The sequence below is a fragment of the Protopterus annectens genome, chromosome 10.part0 (assembly GCF_019279795.1).
Source record: "Protopterus annectens isolate FY-2018-M chromosome 10.part0, PAN1.0, whole genome shotgun sequence".
NCBI classification, from domain to species: Eukaryota; Metazoa; Chordata; order Ceratodontiformes; family Protopteridae; genus Protopterus; species Protopterus annectens.
In genome coordinates this window covers 1369642162-1369659210 of record NC_056744.1, presented here as the reverse complement: position 1 = coordinate 1369659210, position 17049 = coordinate 1369642162, and the positions used below count along the sequence as shown (strand labels likewise).

General features: G+C 43.6%; 2 protein-coding genes across 2 annotated transcripts in view; both read right to left on the bottom strand.

Moving 5' to 3' along the window:
* The window catches only part of LOC122814280 (receptor-type tyrosine-protein phosphatase C-like), a 1011948-nt gene extending 1004787 nt beyond the window's left edge, over positions 1 to 7161 (bottom strand). The window contains exon 1 of the mRNA XM_044086871.1: positions 7119 to 7161. Within this exon, the coding sequence (XP_043942806.1) occupies positions 7119 to 7161 (43 nt within the window). The remainder of the gene's footprint in view (positions 1 to 7118) is intronic.
* Positions 7162 to 10272: 3111 nt separating this feature from the next.
* Positions 10273 to 17049, bottom strand: part of LOC122814279 (receptor-type tyrosine-protein phosphatase C-like) — a 2027173-nt gene continuing 2020396 nt past the window's right edge. The window contains exon 33 of the mRNA XM_044086870.1: positions 10273 to 10503. Coding sequence (XP_043942805.1) covers positions 10273 to 10503 — 231 coding nt within the window. The remainder of the gene's footprint in view (positions 10504 to 17049) is intronic.

The window sequence follows — 17049 nt, the reverse complement described above, 5'->3', positions numbered from 1 at the left end:
CCAAAAATTTCCCAAATTGCTACTCAAGTCAGAAGTGACAAACTTCATAACACCCATGCAGACGGGAACTGAAAGTTCAACTGCTGAATCCTACACTAAGGCACTGTACGAGCACATCCACTCATGCATGAATCGTGCCATCCCAAATAGAACCAAAATGCTCTCATCCAAAAAAAGGAAGCCAATCTGGTGGTCCCCTGCCATAAACAAACTTTACAACAAAAGGAAGAAACGTTTGCAGAAAAAAGGAAAATCCCAGGATGCAAAAAACTCCCTTACTAACCTCAGTAAGAAACTGAGATGCCTCATAAAATCCTCCAAAGCTAGTTACGAAAATAAAATTGCCAAAGATTCCAAAGACAACCACAAAGCATTCTATAACTATGTCAAGAATCTAAATGGCAATGCTCAGATCTGCTCTGAGCTAAAACAGAATGACATTAAATATACTGATCCAAAGGATATTGCCAATATCCTGGCAGATCGATTCAGTGCCAACTTCACCCCTCTCACCCCCTAAATGGCCCATCTCAATACCGGAAGATTGCCAAATTCCAGTAATAACGGCCACACAGGTACAAAACGCACTCTCTAAAGCCAAGAATACAGCATCCATGGGACCAGATGACATCCCGGCTGTGTACTACATGAACTACAATATGAACTGGCACCTCACCTAAGTGTCATGTTTAATCATAGCCTCACCTCAGGTTTCCGTGCCCACTGAGTGGCGCAGAGCTACAGTTATCCCAATCCACAAGGGGATCCACCTTGGATCCCGGAAACTACTGTCCCATCAGTCTGACAAGCCTTATCTGCAAGGCCATGGAGCGTATTATCATGGAACTTATAAACAAAGACATTGGCAACCTTCAAACACTGGACCCTACCCAGTTTGGGTTTGTGAAGGGCCGATCTTGTCTCCTGAACCTGATTGACTTCTTTGAATCAGTATCCAGAGCCATGGACAAGGGTAAGGTGGTCCACACAGCCTATCTAGACCTTGCCAAGGCCTTTGATACCATCCCCCACTCTGGAATCATAGATAAACTTACTAAGTTGGGCATTAATCCCTATGTCACCCAATGGGTTGCTAAATGGCTTACTGATAGAACCCACACTGTAAAAGTAGCCGACTCCAAATCCAGCTCCAGACAAGTGACAAGTGGAGTACCTCAGGGTTCAATCCTGGGGCCGCTCTTGTTTGGCATCTACTTCTCTGAAGTACAGGTCAACACTAAGGACTCTGGCTAACAAAGTTTGCAGATGACTGCAAACTGGGAGCCATTATTGAATCCCCAAATGATGTGGATACTCTACAAAAGGGACTTACAGAAACAGATGCTTGGTGCCAGAGCCATGGGCTCAAGCTCAATGCCAAGAAATGTATTGTTATCCCTTTGGGAAAAACATGTATCCATGAATTACCATATAGGTGGCAGTACACTAAACACAGAAAGTGTGATAAGAGACTTAGGGACACAGGTGGACAGTGGTCTCACCTTTGATAACCACATCACCACAACAGTCAGGAAATCCTTCTATGTGGCACACCTCATCACAAAGGGCTTTTCATCTAGAAAAAAGGAGGTCATTGTCCCACTGTACTCATCCCTCATTAGACCCATTATAGAATACAACGCCCCATTTGGTATGTACCTCTCAAGACATCTGCAACAACTGGAAAGGCCTGTGAAATACCTCACTAAAAGAATCACAGGGCTAAAGCAGATGCCCTACGCTGACCGCCTTAAAAAACTCCAGCTATACTCTGTTGCATATCGTCTACTCAGAGGCGATCTCTGCTTAACATACAAGGCCATGTCAAACCCAGAGCTGTTGGACATGCTACATTTAAAGAAATCCCAATCCCTCAGAGCTACACGCTCCAGGGATCTAAACCTTGTCATCACAATAAACAAAACATGCTGGATGGATAGGTTCCTGACCCAGAGACTCCCCAGACTCTGGAATAGATTGCCCATACATGTCAAGCAGAGTGCCTCTTTGGACCTCTTCAAGAGGAACCTTGACGATTGGATGGGAGAAAGGAAATTCACCCCAGGGATCACGTCAGTCGCCCTGCTAGACAGGGGTCCAGGAAAGTAAATAATGTGGGAAGAAATAGCCAGGGAATTGTTATGGCTAGGCTTGTATAGGCCCTAGGGCTGATAGCCTAGTACCAACCTATGAACTTATGAACCTATGAACCTATTAGGTTGGTTTTGAGATAGGAAGGGGTGAAAAGGGGGGACAGCATCAGGTGGGGTGTGAGCAGGAGCAATCCCAGAGAGAGGGGAGGTAGGAGTGGAGTAAGGTCTTAAAGGTGGAGAGATTATGAGCAGTTCTAATTTGTGAGGGAAGTGAATTCCATGATCTGGAAAGGGAGAAAAATAGTAGGTGTTGCCCTGAAGTACGTATGAGTTTGTAAAGTTCAAGGAGATTTTGATTGTTGGATCTGAATACTCTATGAGGCTGATGCATTTTTAGGGTGGAGGAGAGGGAAGGACAGTTAGAAGGTTTGAAAATGAGCTTATGTGCTGTTGGAAGTTGAATGTATGTCAGATAGTTTGGGAATTCCAACCAATTTAGGGAATGGAGGGAGTCGCAGTGGTGAGTGGAAGATTTGGATCCGGTGGCAAAGTTAGAGATTTTATTGTAGCAGGAAGATAGTTTAGATTTGAGGGTTGATTGATGATTAGTGAGAAGAGGGGCTCTGTACAGGAGAAAGGGAATGAGTTAAGTGGTAGATAGAAGTTGTTTGGATGAGGGAGTAAGGTAGCAGCTGTGACAGTATAGCATTCCAAGCTTTTGATGTTTTTTTAAATATTTGTTTGTAGATGTGTGTCAGCTTTCAATTAATCATCAGTAAGGATGGCCAGCAGCTTTGTATAGGGAACTATTTCAATAGAGGTCTTGTTATGGCTGAAAATAGAGAAGGATGCTTTGTCAATATTGGTGTGTCTAGAGAGGGTAAATAACATAATTTTGGATTTTGATGCATTGACAGCATTGAGAGCTAGTCTGTCCTCTAACTTTTGACTTTTGAATTTCGACCCCTGGTATAGTATTTTACCAAAGATCCCCAGCTGGAAGTGGTAACTACACCAAAGCTTACACTAAAGCCCTGTACAAAATTTGTATAAGTGTTCAGATTCGGCTGTTCCAGAGATAATCAAAGCCAGAGCCTCAAGTAAAAACAAATCACCCTGGAGGACATCCAGCATCAACAAACTTTACAACAAATGCAAAAAAAGTTGCTGTCTAAGAAAACTAAGGCGCTGTCCCAACAATGAAAAAGCACCCTACTCAGCCTCAACAGGCAAATAAGACAACATGTCAAATTCTCTAAGGGCAACTTTGAGAAAAACTTAGCAATCACAGCCAAGGATAACCATAAGGACTTTTACAGCTATGTACGCAGCCAAAAAGGTAGGACCAAAGCATGTGCTGAACTAGGGACTAAACATATCACACACACTGATCCCGCAGAGATAGCAGTCCTGCTGGTGGACAGATTTGATAAAAAGTTCACTCCCTTATCCTCTCCAAACTTATCACAAACCCTGCACCCAACTCCCCACCCCCCCCATATATTCAAAGAGCTGGTCATTAGAGCCTTGTCTAAGGCAAAAAGCACAGCCTCTGTGAATCCAGACAGCATCCTAGGCTGTCTTCTAAACTAACTAAAACATGAACTAGCATACTGAGTACCCTATTCAATCACAGCCTAACCACAGACTTTGTTCCTCTGGAATGGAGAACAGCAAAAATAAGTTATGTCATACCATAATGTTCCATCTGTGTTGTCAATCTTCACTTATCCTTGAATGTGGGCTCGGTTCTAAGCCTAGGAACTGACTCAGCCATTATTACAGCTCACACCTTCCAAAAACTCTGGAGCTAAACTCTACCCATAATGCTCCTCACTAGATTACCTCAGATCAAGTTTGCAAACAATAGTGACAGACAAGAAATAAGAGATCAGAGGTCATATCTGAATCTCTCTCATGAAAGCTGATCTTTGGAGAGATCCAATCCATCAAGAGATCTAAGAGCAGGGGGAAGGAGAGGGATGTCAAGGATAAGTTAAAATTGACAACACAGATAGAATGTTGTGGTAAGACATAACTTCTTTATCTGATGTTGTCAATCTTCACCTAATCCTTGACTATGGAACAGAGTCCCTAGCTACTTGAACCTTGGGAGGTCTCACGGAAGAATATCACCATCGAGCTGAATGATGCACATCCCTTAGAGACCAGATCCAGTTTGCAATGTGTAATATATGCATGAGGAGATGCCCATGTCACTGCTGCACAAATATCATCTAAGGAAGCTCTGGTATGAAAAACTACAGAAGCTGCTATTGATCTATTTAAATGGGCTTTTACTGGTCCTAGTAGGTGCATTCTGTTTTTGTTATAAACAAAGGTGGTGCAGTCTCTAAGCCATTTAGCTAGAGTAACTTTAGAAAATGGACTTCCCAAAGTAACTGAAGAAAAGGAAATAGATAGCTGATCACATTTTCTGATTTCCTTTGTTCTGTGAAGATAGAAATGTGATTGTCTATACACATCTAGTAAGTGCAGACAGTGTTTCCCTTTATTTGAGAAGTTGGAAAAAAGGCTGGGAGTTTTATAGTCTAATTAATATTTGTCTCGGAATCAACCTTTGGTAGGAAGGAAGGATTTGTTTAAAGGGAGACCTTGCCCTTATGAAAGATTAGATAGGGAGGTTTGCAGGATAAGGCTTGTATTTCAGATAGTCTTCTAGCAGAGGTAATAGCTATCAAGAATAAAGTTTTCCAGGATAAAAACTTCAAGTCATAACTTGTAGAAGATTCGAAGGGATAATAAATAAGAGACTGAAGCACCAGATTCATGTCCCATGGTGCATAGGGTTCTTTATATGGAGTTCTGAGCATTGCAGTTCCTTTCAAAAAAGCTTTGCAAAGTTTATGGGCCAAAAGGGATGAAACATTTAAACCAATATGAAAGTTAAAGATTGCAGCAAGATGCACTCGAATAGCAGAAGCAGATGCTCCTGCTTCAAAGAGTAAAGTTAAGAATTCGAAAACTTTATCAACAGACGTAGAATATGGGTTAAAATTAGAGTCTGATGACCACTTAGTAAACTTTAGCCACTTGTTAAGGTACAATTTTCTTGTTGAAGGTTTGTGGTGGGTTAGAATGACTCATTGAACCAGGGAGGTAAGAAAAAAATGCCTGGTAATCATGGGAACTCTAGAAGTCATGCAATGAGCTTGAGATGCTGCAGATTCGGATGAACCAGTCCCTCTGGGTGGGATAATAGGTCTGGAGCTGGGTCCAGTATCCAAGGTTTCTGAAGCAGATGAGGCCAAAGAAAGGGAAACCAGACCTGTAGAGTATAGAATGGGACAATGAGAATTATTCTGTTCTTCTACCTGTTTGCTTTCTTTAGAAACTGGTATACTAAATGAATCAGGGGAAAGGTGTACAATAGACCGGAGGGCCAATTGTGAAGGACAACGTCTCTGGTTGACTCCACCGGGGGGGGGGGATTACGGCAAAGTAACTGCTGCACTTGTTCAGAGGGGACATGAACAGGTTGCAGCAAGGTTGGCCCCAGTGACGGAATATCTTTCCTGCCACTAATGGAGTAAGAGACTACTTATGAGGCGTGAGGATGGTTCTGCTCAATTTGTCCGCAATCACTTTTGAGCTCCATGGAATGTGCACAGATACTAGAAAGCAGCCAAAAGATGTTGCCCATTGCCATGCTCTGAGTGTAATCTGGTTCCCCCTTGCTTGTTGATGTACCAAACTACTGACATATTGTCTGGTTGAATTGCAATTGTTCCCAAGGGAAGGGTTTCCTGAAATTCTTGCAATGCTAAGAGCACTGCCCTCATCTCTAGAATGTTGATATGCAAATTTATTGGCCTCCAGTAGGGACAAAGTGCCTTGGACTGTCTTTCTCAGATAATGCCCCTCCACCCATCTGGGAGGCATCTGAGACAAATGGATGACCTAACAAGACTTTGCTGGAGTAAAGCCAACAAATCAGGTCTTCCTTGCAACAGTTGGTGATGGAGATCAAATGGGACATTGGTTGATTCAGTAAGGATAATTGGGATGCCAGGAGCCACTGAAGATTTTGCATGTGATATCTCACGAGAGGGACTAGAGTGATAGAGGCTGTCATTGACCCTAGAGTTTCTAGGAAGAGTCTCGCTGTCATTTTCTTGCTGCAAATGACCTGGCTGACTTGCAATCTTATCTTATCCTTTGAAGTCTTTCTACTGGAAGAGACGCAATGCCAATGACTGTATCAAGCATTGTTCCAGTGAATTCCAGTTGTTGAGATGGTTCTAAATGGGATTTTTTGTAGTTTATAGTGATCCATAAGTCAGAACAAAGGAGAAGAGTATAATCTCACGCCTCTACAAGTAGACACCTAGTAGGAGCAGTAAGGAGCCAGTTGTCTAGATATGGAAACACCCAGAATCCTAGCAGTCTGAAGTGAGCTGCTACCACTGCCATGCATTTGGTGAACACCCTGGAGGCTGTGGAGAGACCAAAGGGCAGTGCCATGAGCTGAAAGTGACTGGCTCCCAGACATAAGTGTAGAAAACTTCTAGACCGCGTGTCCATTTTTACATGGTAATACACATCCTGAAGATCGATTGAGCACATCCAGTCATCTTTTTCCAAGAAAGGAAGTACAGACTGAACCAATACCATCCGGTATTTGGTTAGCTGAACTGATTTATTCAACTGATTGAGAACCAGAACTGGTCTCTAGTCTCCTGTTTTCTTTGGCACTAAAAAGAATCTTGACTAAATCCCTGGTCCTCTCTGGTCTGGTGGGACTGCTTGGATGACTCTTTTGTTGAGCAGTTTTTGAATTTCTTTGACAGCTGCATTCATGTGACTGGGTAGAATGTCTGTGATTCTTCTAAGTCTTTTTGATTCTTCTGAAAAAGGGATATTGTAACCTCTGGTTATAATCCTCTGCACCCAATTGTCTGTTGTTATCCTTAGCCAGGCAGATTGGTGCAGGGATAATTGCCTCGCGACTGCTATCAGAGGAAGGCAATCTAGCCTCCTTTCAGGAGCACTGATAGCAGTTACCAGGGGAAGGATCCACCACTGCCTCTTGCACAGATTCTTCCATTGTTACTGCCCCCTCAGCCCCAGGTGAAGTCATTGCCACATGAATCCTGGAAAGGCTCTTGGGATTTTTTTGAACCATAACTACCCACTTCTCTGGTTCCTGGAATAGGGCAGTTGAGGAGTGGAGAAGCATACGCTCACAGCAGAAAGAGTCTTCCCATCTTTCTCACACCTGGCTAGAGTGTCTTTAACCTTGGGACCAAACAGGGATGTTCCATCAAATGGATAGTTGATGAAAGAAGACTTAAATGGCTCTATGAAATCACATAAGTGCATCCAGGTGTGTCTCCTAATAGCTACACCAGAATCCGTTGCTCTTGTCATCTCTTCAGCAATGTGTGCAAGTAGCCTCATGGATGAATTGGAAATGGATTCTACGGTTGTGAGCTGAGAAGCTACTTTGCCTCAAATTCCTTCAGCTACTGATTCTGTCACAGCATCTGATAGCTCTTTTATCAGATCTCTTTGAAGTCTTGTAAAATGTGCCATGTTATTCAAGGACCATCAGAGCTAGGGTCGATGAAGCATATACTCCCTTCCCAAGTCTATCCATTGTCCTAGACTCTTTATTAGGAGGATAGATAGTAGGACTTTCTTCAGCAAGTTCCTTCTTGGTGGCTGCCACTACCACCATGGCGTCCACAGGAATTTTCTTGGCCCAGGGTTGCTGATCCTGAGGGTCTGAAAGAATATGGTCTGATCTCTTTGGAATTGGCTCAGTAGAGTCAGGTAACTTCCAGGCCCTCTGAGCAATCAACTTAATGAAATCATCAGTGGGCAAAGAGATCCCAGAGGTAGAGGGCTGGCAGGAAAAGCCTCTAGGTATACCGATTCCCCAGAGAAAGGCTGGAAGGAAGTCCAGCCACCCCTCTGTTTTAGGATCTCTAGGATGTCCCCGAAAGAAACATCTTCAGAGTTGATGTTGGAGAACCTTCTCCTTCATCGAAATCAGTGTCTTCTGTGAAGGACTCTTCTGGGGAGTCCAAGTGCTTCCTCTTGCACTTACTCTTCAAAAGTACTGCTTCAGTGGGGTGTTCCTGAGTCTTTTGTGCCCTCTGTCCCAGTGAAGCTCTGATCAAGGGGCAAGACAAGACATTTGGTCTGACAATGAAGGCATAGACTGTTTGCTCACAATAGACAATGCTCTCACCACAGCCTGGAAGGCAAGATCCCCATACAGGGATCAGAGCCTGGAAACAAAATAAACTATTTCAGAAATGTGGTCCCACCCTACACCGAGGAGGCTGCCTCCAAAGTCGAAGCCAGAGTTGAGCTTAAAATTTTAGAAAAATTAGTTGTCGCACAAGAGCTCAGAGGAGAGAACGTGTCTGGCACTATGAAATGGCAAACATGATCTTGGTAAGCTTCTGAGGAGCATTATGGGTAGAGCTTAGCTCAGAACTGAGCCCACTGTCAAGGATTAGGTGAAGATTGACAACATCAGCTCAGCTGTTCCCCTCCACAAAGGTGGCTTAGCACCAGACGCAGGGAATTATTGACCCATAAGTCTGACTAGCCTCATCTGTAAGACCATAGAATGTATCTTCATGGACCTCATAAATAAAGACATAGCAGAACTCCAAACCCTGGATCTGACCCAATTCAACTTTGTCAGGGGCAGATCCTGCATGTTAAACCTGGTGGATTTCTTTGAAAATGTGACCAGGCCAGGGCCATTGATGAGGGTAAATCTGTGCACACAGCATACCTCAACCTGGCCAAGGCCTACAATCCCACACTCAGACATTGCCAATAAACTTAGCAAACTGATTGTAAACTCATTTGTTATAAGATGGGTTGCCAACTGGCTAACAAACCAGACACACACTATCAAAGTGGGTGACTCCACATCAACTAGGTGACCTGTCACTTGTGGGGTGCCACAAGAGTCACTGTTTGGCCCCCTACTATTTTGTATATACTTCTCAGAAGTGCAGGCCAAAACTAAGGGGCTGTGGCTGACCAAGTTTTCAGATGACTGCAAACTGGGTGCAATTATTGAACCCCCAAATTATGTCAGTATACTTCAGGAGGGTCTTACACAGACCAACGACTGGTGTCTTAGTCATGGTTTCAAACTAAAGGCAAAGAAATGTATCATCATTCCATTCGGTAAAAACAATATCCCTTCACTCTATCAAATTAACAACAACATCCTATGTACCTGCAAGGTGGCAAGGGATCTGGGATCACAAGTAGACTGTGACCTTAACTTTGACCACCATGTGTCTACTGTAGTGAAGAAGGCTTTCTACATAGCACATTTGATTAGCAAAGGCATCACCTTTACAGCAAAGGAGGTTATAACCCCTCTATGCTCATCACTAATCAGGCCCATAATTAGGTATAATGCCCCTATTGACAGGTAATGTACAAAGCACATGCAGCAATTAGAGAGACCTCAGAGGTTTCTAACAAAGAAGATCAGGGGACTCTGAGATGTGCCTTACACAGACCGACTAAAGTCCCTGTCACTATACTCAGTATCATGTAGATTTCTTAGGGGAGACTTATGCCTGGCTTACAGAGCAAGCTCTGATGCAAACCTAATGAATTTGCTGCACATCCTTAAATCAAACGGGATTAGAGCTACCCATTCCAGGGACCTAAATATGGCCTGTGACTTGAATATGATGTGCTGGAGCGACAGACTTATTTCCCAGTGACTGCTATGTCTTTGGAATAGGCTGCCAATGCATGTGAAGCACAGCACTTCTATGACACTGTTCAAAAGAAACCTGGATGAGTGGATGGGATACCATAAATTCTTACCAAGGACAGTGCCCACAACCCGCCTGGACATAGGCAGTCATTACTAAATACAGTCCTGGGCACTGACAAGATTATCTATGGTATTACACTGGGATGAAACAGGTAGGCTTGAAATGACCTCTGGGTCAGTAGCCTAGTGACCTCCTATGATCTTATGAGATAAATTGGGAACTATTGTTAATTCCTTGTTCATAAACATGCTAAAAAACAGATCCACCCTGTAGTGAACTACAGTCTTTCACTTTACATTACTAGCTGGAATACTTTGAGCAGAGATTAATTTGACCATTTGTAATACAGAAATGTCTAATATGCAGTACTAAAGTTGAAAAAAAGACACTCAGCAGAGAAAGTTTTGAGAAATAGAATCTGGAGGCTTTTTTACAGCCATTTGTTCTCCAGTTAAATCTATGCTTATCTCATTCAAACAAATTAGAAGACTCACATTTGTAACATGAAGTTTTCGGATAATATAATCAGGGCATCTTTTTTCTTCAGATATGGTCACAAGAATATCTCCAAAAGTTTTTGTCCCTTTCTCAAGTGTTGGCCAGTACTCAGCACATTTATTCTGAAAAAAAGAATAAAAAATCAAGAATTTATATGAAAAAAAATCAACTATTTGAAAACTGTAAAAGAGCTGTGCTTGCAGCATAGTAAATCTAAAATTTTCTGAAAACAGAAATTTCCAACTAAGTAAATAAAAAGATGTTGCTAAACAAGTGGTAGCAATCATATAGCTTCAAATATGTGGATGAACTGTATGATATAATGCATAGTTATCAGAAATATATTGTTATATCATATATAGTCTACTGCCTGTCAGTGATATAAGTTAATTTATGAACATTTTTCATACTTCCTAAAGAACAAAGTGATAGAAAGAGACAATTTATGATATCTTCTTCCCTGTTTTTTTTTCGTAGGGACTTGTTAATGATGAACATCTATCTTCCCAAGATAGTGATGCAATGGCAATTAAACAGTATAATGGTGAGTCCTTCGAAAGATGAGCAAACATACTCTACATTTTCCACTTATGATCTTACATTTTTATATCAATATATTCTAAAGTCAGATGGTTTCTTGTTCTTTAACTCTTTTCTTTTTATTTATTCCCCATAGTCTTTATTTGCATTTCAATCTTTTTGAACAACAATTAAAAATCAACTTGATAAATTCATATAAAAAAGGAAAGAAAATTAAAAAATATATACATACAGAGAGAAAAACAAATACAACATAACTGCAACAAAAACTGTATACATCAGTGCTAACTGCCTATATCTACCTTCCATCTAATAAGCTAATAAATATGTTAATAATGAAACAACAAATGTCTTGAGTAAGAATATTTTTTTTAGTTTTTCCCTTTCACATAACTAATTGTGGGTGTTTATAAAATTTTGAGAATCGTTATAGAATATTCTCAAAGAGTTCACTCCAATATTGTACATAATAAGAAAAAGAAGTTATGTACTCACCATAACATACCATGTTTGTAGTCCATCTCACCCTTCATTCTTACATATGGGTTCAGAGCCAATCCTTGGCTCCAACTCAGCTTATTGCAAAGTTCAAAGTCTCTTAGTTGGCTCGTGGCTAGGTAGGTATCCCATAGTGAATTAGTACAATCCCCAGATCTTGTTTGCTGCTAGACTATAGAATAGGATAGAAATAAAGGTTATCCAGAAAGAACAACAATAATGAAAGGTCTCCACCCTACCAAAGGTAACACTGTCCTGTTTCCAGATCCTCTAGGATGGGGGTAGGTAGGTGGGTTCGTAAGAATGAAGGGCGAGATGGACTACAAACATGGAACATTATGGTGAGAACATAACTTCTTTATGTTTTGTAGTCCTATCTCACCTTCATTCTTACATATGGGGCAGTGTCCCTAGCACCTTATTCTTGGGTGGCTCATGGGAAAATACTCCTGAGTACCATGGAACGAAAGGAGGCTCTACCCCTTGAGGTCAAATCCAATTTGTAATGAGTAATAAAGGTATGAGGGGTAGCCCAGGTTGCTGCTGCACAAATACTGTCAATTGGAACTCTAGCTTGGAAGGCAGCAGATGTGGACAGGGATCTTGTAGAATGAGCCTTAATCTTGAACGGTAGAGTCTTTCCATTGGAGGAGTAAATGAAGGAAGTACAGCTCGAAATCCAATTAGATAGGCTCACTTTAAAGACCGGCAGACCTATTCTCGACTCAGAAAAGGATACAAACAACTGATCTGACTTTCTGAGTTCCTTGGTCCTGTGAAGGTAAAACTGTAACATCCTGTGAACATCAAGTTGATGAAATTTGTATTCTGCAGTGTTGGAAATTGGGAAAAAATACAGGTAATTCATTAGTTTGGTTTAAATTAGTCTGAGAGCAAACTCTAGGGATAAAGAAAGGATTTGTATGAAGGGAAACACTGTCTTTATGGGAAATCAAATAAGGAGACAATTGACAGTGCTTGTAGCTCTGATACCTGTCTAGCTGATGTGATAGCAACTAGAAATAAAGTCTTCCAAGACAGAATCTTCAGTTGACATGAATGTGCAGGTTCAAAAAGTGGGGAAGTTAGTTTGGACAAAACAAAGTTTAGATCCCAAGGAGCTACAGCTTCCAGAAAGGGAGGTCTCAGTAACAGCGCCTTTAAGGAATGTTTTACATAATCTGTGGGACATCAGGTTAGAATCATGTTGTCCCAAATGAAAGTTGGATATCGCTGCCAATTGGACCCTAATTGTAGCAGCAGCTGATCCTTGATGGAAAAGTTCAGACAAAAATTCTAACACCATAGGGATGGATGCTGTGTAAGGATCTACATTTCTTTATTTTGCCCAGATAAAAAAACCTTCTCCATTTGCTAGTGTATAACTTCCTAGTGGAAGGTTCATGCGAAAACTTCAGGATGTGGGTCACAGCAGGTGAAAGATCATGAAGCCTGACTAGGGATGGAAGTGAAGCAGCCACGCTGTCAAGTTGAGGGTGTGGAGGCAGGGGTGAAGGGAGCCTGACATGTGTGTCAAGAGGTCTGGCACTGGGTCCAGAGTCCATGGATCATCTAGTAGATGAGGCCCGAGAAAGGGGAACCAAATCTGTCAAGGCCAGTAAGGAGTAATGAAGATCATTTTGCTTCCCAGTAACCTTGCTTTCTGTATCACTTTGGATATGAGTGGAAAAGGAGGGAATGCATAAAGGAGTCCCAGGGGCCAATCATGAATGAGTGCATCTCTTGGTGACTCCCCTGGGGGGGGATGAGGGAAAAATAGCTGCTGCATTTGGCATTGATCAGCCTGGTAAAGAGATCGCAGCATGGCTGTCCCCCATTTGCGGAATATCTGTTGTGCTGTTTCCTGATTCAGAGACCACTCATGAGGCATCAAGATTGCACTGCTGAGCTTGTCGGCTATCACATTGGTTGTCCCCAGGATGTGCATTGCTACTAGAAAGCGTTGGGAAGATATCACCCACTTCCAAACACGAAGAGCCTCTTGACAAAGAGTGTAGGATCTGGTTCATCCTTGTTTGTTTAGATACCATACCACTGACATGTTGTCTGATTGGATTGCTATCATCCCTAGAGGAAGAAAGTCGTGAAGTGCTTGCAACGCTAGAAGCACTGCTCTCATCTCTAGGGCATTGATATGCAGGTGAGCCTCATGACCATGCCATGTGCCTTGGACAGTCCTGCCTTGATAACCCCCCCCCCCACCCTATCTATGAGGCATCTACGGTCATACTAGCAACGGGTTGGTGAGGAAGGAAAGGAGTGCCTGTTGTCAGATGATCAGGTTGAATCCACCAACGAAGGTCCTCTTTGCAAGACTCTGTTATGAGGATATGGTGAGCTAGAGGCAGTTGTTGAAAAGACCACTGGGAAGATAGAAGCCATTGGAGAATTTGCATATGCAATCTGGTTAGAGGGACTAGAGTTATGGTGGAGGTCATGGTCCCTAAGAATTTCAGCACTGTCTTTGCCTTGACTTTTTGAAGAGGAAGTAGACTGATAATTTGTTGCCTGAGGTTTTGAACTCTGTCTGCAGGTAGATGAGCTAGCATAGCGACTGTGTCTATTTCTGCACCTATAAAAGTTACAAATTGAGAGGGCGATAAGGCATACTTTTCCCAGTTTATTGTAATCCCCAGCTGGGAACAGAGCTGGATGGTAGAATCTCTGGTTTGTAGAAGTAGGTGCCTGGTGGTGGAGGTCAGGAGCCAGTCGTCCAGGTACGGAAACACTTGGAATCCACAACATCTCAGATGAGCTGTTACTACTGCCATACATTTGGTGAACACCCAGGGGGCTGTGGTGAGACCAAAGGGCAGAGCACAAAATTGGTAATGACTGGCTCCCAGCCAGAAGCATAAATGACTCCTCGATGCTCTGTCCATTTTTATATGGTAGTACGCATCTTGGAGGTCTATGGAGCACATTCAGTTGTCTTTTCCTAACAGAGGGAGTATAGACTGCAGTGTCACCATCTGGAACTTGGCCTTCTTTATGGATTCATTTAGTTTGCTGAGGTCCAAGATGGGCTTCCAGTCCACTGTACATTTTGGCACTGTAAAGAATCTGGAGTAAGTTCCGAATCCTATCTGGTCTGCAGGGACAGTTTGGAAGACTCTCTTTGAAAGCAACTTTGCCCTTCTACAGTTGCTTGATACCTGTGTTTGGGTGAAAGTTCCGGGATCTTCTTTGGCGTGTGGGGTGGAAGAGAAAAGAGTATGGAGTAACCTCTGGTGATTATTCTTTGTACTCCTTTGTCTTGGGTGATGTTTAGCCAAGCCTCTGGATACAAAGATAAGTGACCCCTGACTGGCTCCAGAGAAGCACAGCCAGGCCCCACATCAGGAGTGCTGGTAGGGACAGCCTTGAAAGGAATCGCGGCCACCCTGGTTTTGTGGACCCCCCCCCCCCCGCCTCTAGGGTGATGTCTACCATTAGCTCCTCTTCCGCTGCCTCTGAAGGAGGAATCACCCTGTGCATCCAAGAAAAATCACTGGGACTTCTTGAACCACATCTTACCACCTCTCTGACCCTTAGGATATGGTCTAGAAGGGAGAATAAAACATACTCCCATGGCAGAGAGAGTTTTCCCTTCTTCCTTGCACCTGGAGAGTGTATCTTTTACCTTAGGTCCAAACAGAGAAGAACCGTCAAAGGGAACGTTGGTAAAGGTAGACTTGAAAGGCTACGCAAAATGACATAAGCGCATCCAGGAGTGTCTCCTAAGGGAAACTCCTAAACCCGCTGCTCTGCTTACTCTGTCGGCTGCAGAGGAGATCTGTCTCATGGAGGAGTTCTCGATGGAATTTAAGGTGGACAACTGAGCAGTCACCTTCTCAGGGACCCCTTCAGTAGATGTACCTTGAAGAGTATCTCCTAACTCCTTGAGGAGATCTCTCTGAAGCCTAGTAAAATGTGTGAGATAGGTCAGCGATCTGAGAGTAAAAGCTGCTGAAGAGAAAATACGCTTCCAGTAGCTATCTATTGTTCGAGACTCCTTGTTCGGTGGATGGACAGATAAAGAAGTCTCCGCTAGCTCCTTCTTAGTGGCCGCCGCCACCACCATGGCATCTACAGGCACGCCCTTGGACAAAAACGCTTTCTCTTTTGGGGCAGACAGAAATTTTATTGGGTCTCCTGGGGACTGGCTCCACGGCATCAGGAGTCTCCAACATCTTTTGACTAACCAGGTCTAAGAGTTCGTCAAAAGGTGGAGACACCCAAGAGGCTGAAGGTTGAGACCCAAAAGCCTTCAAGTACACTGACTCTTCATCAGAAGGGGTGACAGTGGGCCAGCCACCTCTCTGCTTTAGGATCTCAAAGATGCCTACGAAGTAGACATCATCAGAGGACGACTTGGGAGACCCTTCTGGCTCCTCGAGGTCAGTGTCTGAAGTGATGGACTCACCCAGGGAGTCTACATGCTTCCTCTTGCATGTCCTCTTCCGGGGTGGGGGATCCTCAGATCGGTACTCTGGGTAGATCTCAGAAGACTGGGGGCCACCTAAAGGGTGCTCCTGAGGCTGTGGGTCTCTGCTGTCGAGAGAGAAAGAAGGTGCTGAGACAGAGGTCGGAGCTTGAGTGGAAAGAGTAATGGTACCCTTGCATGGAGCTGATGAGCAAGACAACATGCTCCTCATCATCACAAAGGCAGATCTCTCCAGCTCTGAAGACAGCCCTGGTTCTGGGGAAATGGATGTGGTGCTCAGCTCCAGTGTGACCGGCTCCGAGATGGATGTAGGGTTCAAGCTCACCCTAGCAGATGCACCGAGAGGAAGACTTGGCACCAAAAAGTTCGGGTCCAAGTGTCCCTGTCGGGGCCGACCGGTGAGCTTCAGCTTCCAGACACTATGGACGGCACCCGAAGGTATCGGAGTGGAACTCAGCTCTGAGGCAGCCACAAGGGGAGCTGTAACTGAGGGTTCCACAACAAGTGGCACCAAAGTCTCTGGCTCCGAAGGCCCAACTCAGCTCAGAGGAGGAACAGCAACAGGGAAGATGGACTCAGGTGGTTCCGGGACCGACTGGGTCAGAGCCAACAGCAATTTGGGCAAAGCAGATGACTTCACGAGTCTAAGCACTACTCTCTCCACATCTTCTTCTGACATGCTCTTGGAGGATCTGGATGACAGGGTAGGAGATCTGTATCTCTGTATAATTGGAGATCTTAAGGTCGGAGAGACTGGCAAAAGATCTCTAGACCTGCTCTGATGCAATTTTTCAGTAGCCAGTTCCATCCGAAAGGCTTGGGGCTGATACTGCAGTGTCAACATCAACAACCTCGACTGGCTCCGAGGACAGTGGAGCCAAGGAGGTAGAACTCTTATCAAGTTTCAATTGTTTCTGAGGAGGTTCCGATACACTAGTCAGCGCCGGAGAAAGCCTCTTGGCCGACTTGACCTTCTCTTTTTTGGATGAATGGGACTTTGATGAGGAAGAAGAGCTTGCTAAGTCTTCCTCGAAGGAAGGCTTGAGGAGACCTTTCAAAATTAACTTGTTATTCTGCTCCTGGAGAAATCTGGAGCTAAAGGAATGTCAGAATAAACAAGTTTCCTACAAGTGAATGGCTCTGAGGCAATAAACACAATTACTGTGGCCATCTGTAATTGACA